This window comes from Pelophylax lessonae (assembly GCF_965119305.1).
Source record: "Pelophylax lessonae genome assembly, chromosome: 9".
NCBI classification, from domain to species: Eukaryota; Metazoa; Chordata; class Amphibia; order Anura; family Ranidae; genus Pelophylax; species Pelophylax lessonae.
Window position 1 is genome coordinate 3825430 of NC_138776.1, and position 2611 is coordinate 3828040.

Sequence of the window (2611 nt, forward strand, 5' to 3'; positions counted from 1 at the left end):
TTTGGACCTCTACTGACACGTTTCACCCAACATTGGGCTTATTCATAGAGATAAGGAGGGGCAGGAAAGGGGAGACAGCTACAGATCTCATGTGAAGATAATTATAGATGTCAGAAGACAGAATAATACCCAAATAAGAGGCACGTTAGCATCTGCGCATGCGCAGAGGCAATAATATGCGCCGGCATGTGAACGAATATGTGCATGCACGCAAAATGTGCGCGGCGCATCCCGTGACATATAAGGGCGCTAAATGGCCTATTTAACCACTTCTGGACCAGACGGTTTACCCCCTTAATGACCAGGCCATTTTTTGCGATTCGGCACTGCGTTATTTTAACTGACAATTGCGCGGTCGTGCGACGCTGTTCCCCAATAAAATTGATGACCTTTTTTTCCCACCATTTAACTTTCTTTTGGTGGTATTTGATCACCTGTGCGGTTTTTATTTTTTGCGCTATAAACAAAAAAAGAGCGACAATTCTGAAAAAAAAACAAACAATATGTTCTAATTTCTGCTATATAACATATACCAAGCCGCTGGACCAGCAGATCAACTTCCCCCGTGGCAAATGGGCGCGCACGCCTCCACTCACGGTCCCGCGAAGCGACGTACAGTTATGTCATTTTGCGGGACAGAGCTGACCTGCCGCAGTATATGTGCTGTTGGCGGTTGGCAAGTGGTTAACCAGTAGCCCTGCAGCTGGCACATCTACCGCCACTCGTGTGACTCTGCACTCTTTGCACCGCCTCTATACTCTACCAGGGACCCGGAGTCAGAGGTGTAAGAGAGGCCGTCCTCTCCATAAACCAGGCTCCACCCACCCGGTACGTGACAATTCATAACTGGTTCCCTACTGCGCATGCACAAAGTGTGCTGCGCTTTGTGAATGGCCCAGCGGCGGGGGGAGGAGGAGGGGAGCCAAACTTCATGCCAACTTTGCCAGCTGGAAAAAGAAGCGGGTACCTGTCAAAACCATTCCCCCCGAAAGGTGCCAAATGTGGTAGTGGTTGGAGGTGGGGAGGCAAAAAAGTGTAGCTCCACCTTAAGGAGAGGGGCTGCTGCATCCTTAAAGAGGAACTTCCGCTTTAAGGCCTCTTGACCCCCTGACATGCCACATTTGGCATGTCATTTTTTTTTTTTGGGGGGGCAGGTACATAGATTTGACAGGTACCCGTTCCCACTTTCGCTCGGGCCGCCTAGGCGGCTCGGGCGGGGAAGTTCTCCTCTCTCCCTCCTTCCCTGGAATCTTCTGGGACACCTCACATGTCCCAGAAGATTGCCCATCCACTCAGGATGTGCAGCGCAATTCGCGCATGCGCAGTGTGCACCCGGCTGTAAACAGCTGTCACAGCCGGATGCCCACATTAGAAATGCCGGCACAGTGGGGGGAAGCGGGAGAAAATCGAGGCGCCGGCCGCATCGCTGGATCCTGGGACAGGGGAGTGCGTGTTTATTAAAAAGTCAGAAGATTCGCTTTTTGTAGCTGCTGACTTTCAATAAAAAACAAAAATGGGTGGAGCTCCGCTTTAACAACTGATGACTCATTCAGCTGTCAGTGGAGTTCCCCTGTTGACGGCTGAAGTCCTGGCAATTGGAGCTGTCAAAAAAAATAAAAAATAAATAAGCCAGGCAATGTTTATCAACAACATTGCTCAGCTGCTGAAACAGAAAGATAAAAAGAAACATTGTTTTCCTTCTGTATCTTTCTGCATCTTCATTTACAGATCAAAAGGATGAACTTCCATCTGCAGATGAAGTCGGTTTAGGAACGTGTCAAGTAGAAAAAACGTTTTTGTTTTGTATTAAATGTTTTTCTGTTTAACCCCAAATTTACTCTAATCAGCATTAATTAACCCCTTATTCTCCTTCTCCATTTAATTATTATCATCCTGCTGAATTATTTTTTTTGAACTTAATATTAGGCCAGTTTTGGGCATTATGTGTGAATACTTGCAAATATTTTATTATTAGACCCCTTTAAGTTGGACAAAAAACAAAACTATAAAAAGGGGGGGGGGGGGGAAAGAATAAATTACAAGGAGCACCGGATGCCTCTCTCTTACCATCCCACCGCCGATTAATTTTTATGCCTCACCTCCTCTTTTTCTGGCTCCTCCTCCTCTCCTTCTTCTTTCTCTTCTCCCTCCTGCTCCTCTTCCTTTTCCTCCTCTTCTCCAGCCCCGCCATCCTCACTGACCTCCTCTACAGGATCCGGAGCATCCTGCTCTTCCTCCTCCAACACATCTTCCTCGGTGTCAGACATTCCCTGAAGACGATAACAATACTCATAAATATCAATGTACGAGTACACAGATCATTTTAAACCCCCCTCCCCCCCATCTCAGCAGTTGGCAGAAGAGAGGAGGACAGAACTCATTCTACAGATCCTGAGTTTCTCTGTGGCTCGTCTCTACTCCCCCCCTATTTCAACAGTTGGCAGAAGAGAGGAGGACAGAACGCCTCCTACAGATCCTGAGTTTCTCTGTGGCTCGTCTCCCCCCCCATCTCAGCAGTTGGCAGAAGAGAGGAGGGCAGAACTCTTCCTACAGATCCTGGGCTTCTCTGTGCAGCCGCAGAGAGGCTCGTTTATAAACCCCCACCCCCCCA

The 2611-nt window shown here is 48.1% G+C and overlaps 1 protein-coding gene across 1 annotated transcript in view; it reads right to left on the reverse strand.

Moving 5' to 3' along the window:
- Positions 1-2267, reverse strand: part of LRRC23 (leucine rich repeat containing 23) — a gene marked incomplete at both ends in the record, with an annotated part of 25517 nt that extends 23250 nt beyond the window's left edge. Inside the window, one exon of the mRNA XM_082269536.1 lies at positions 2100-2267. Coding sequence (XP_082125662.1) covers positions 2100-2267 — 168 coding nt within the window. The remainder of the gene's footprint in view (positions 1-2099) is intronic.
- Between the last annotated feature and the right edge of the window lie 344 nt (positions 2268-2611).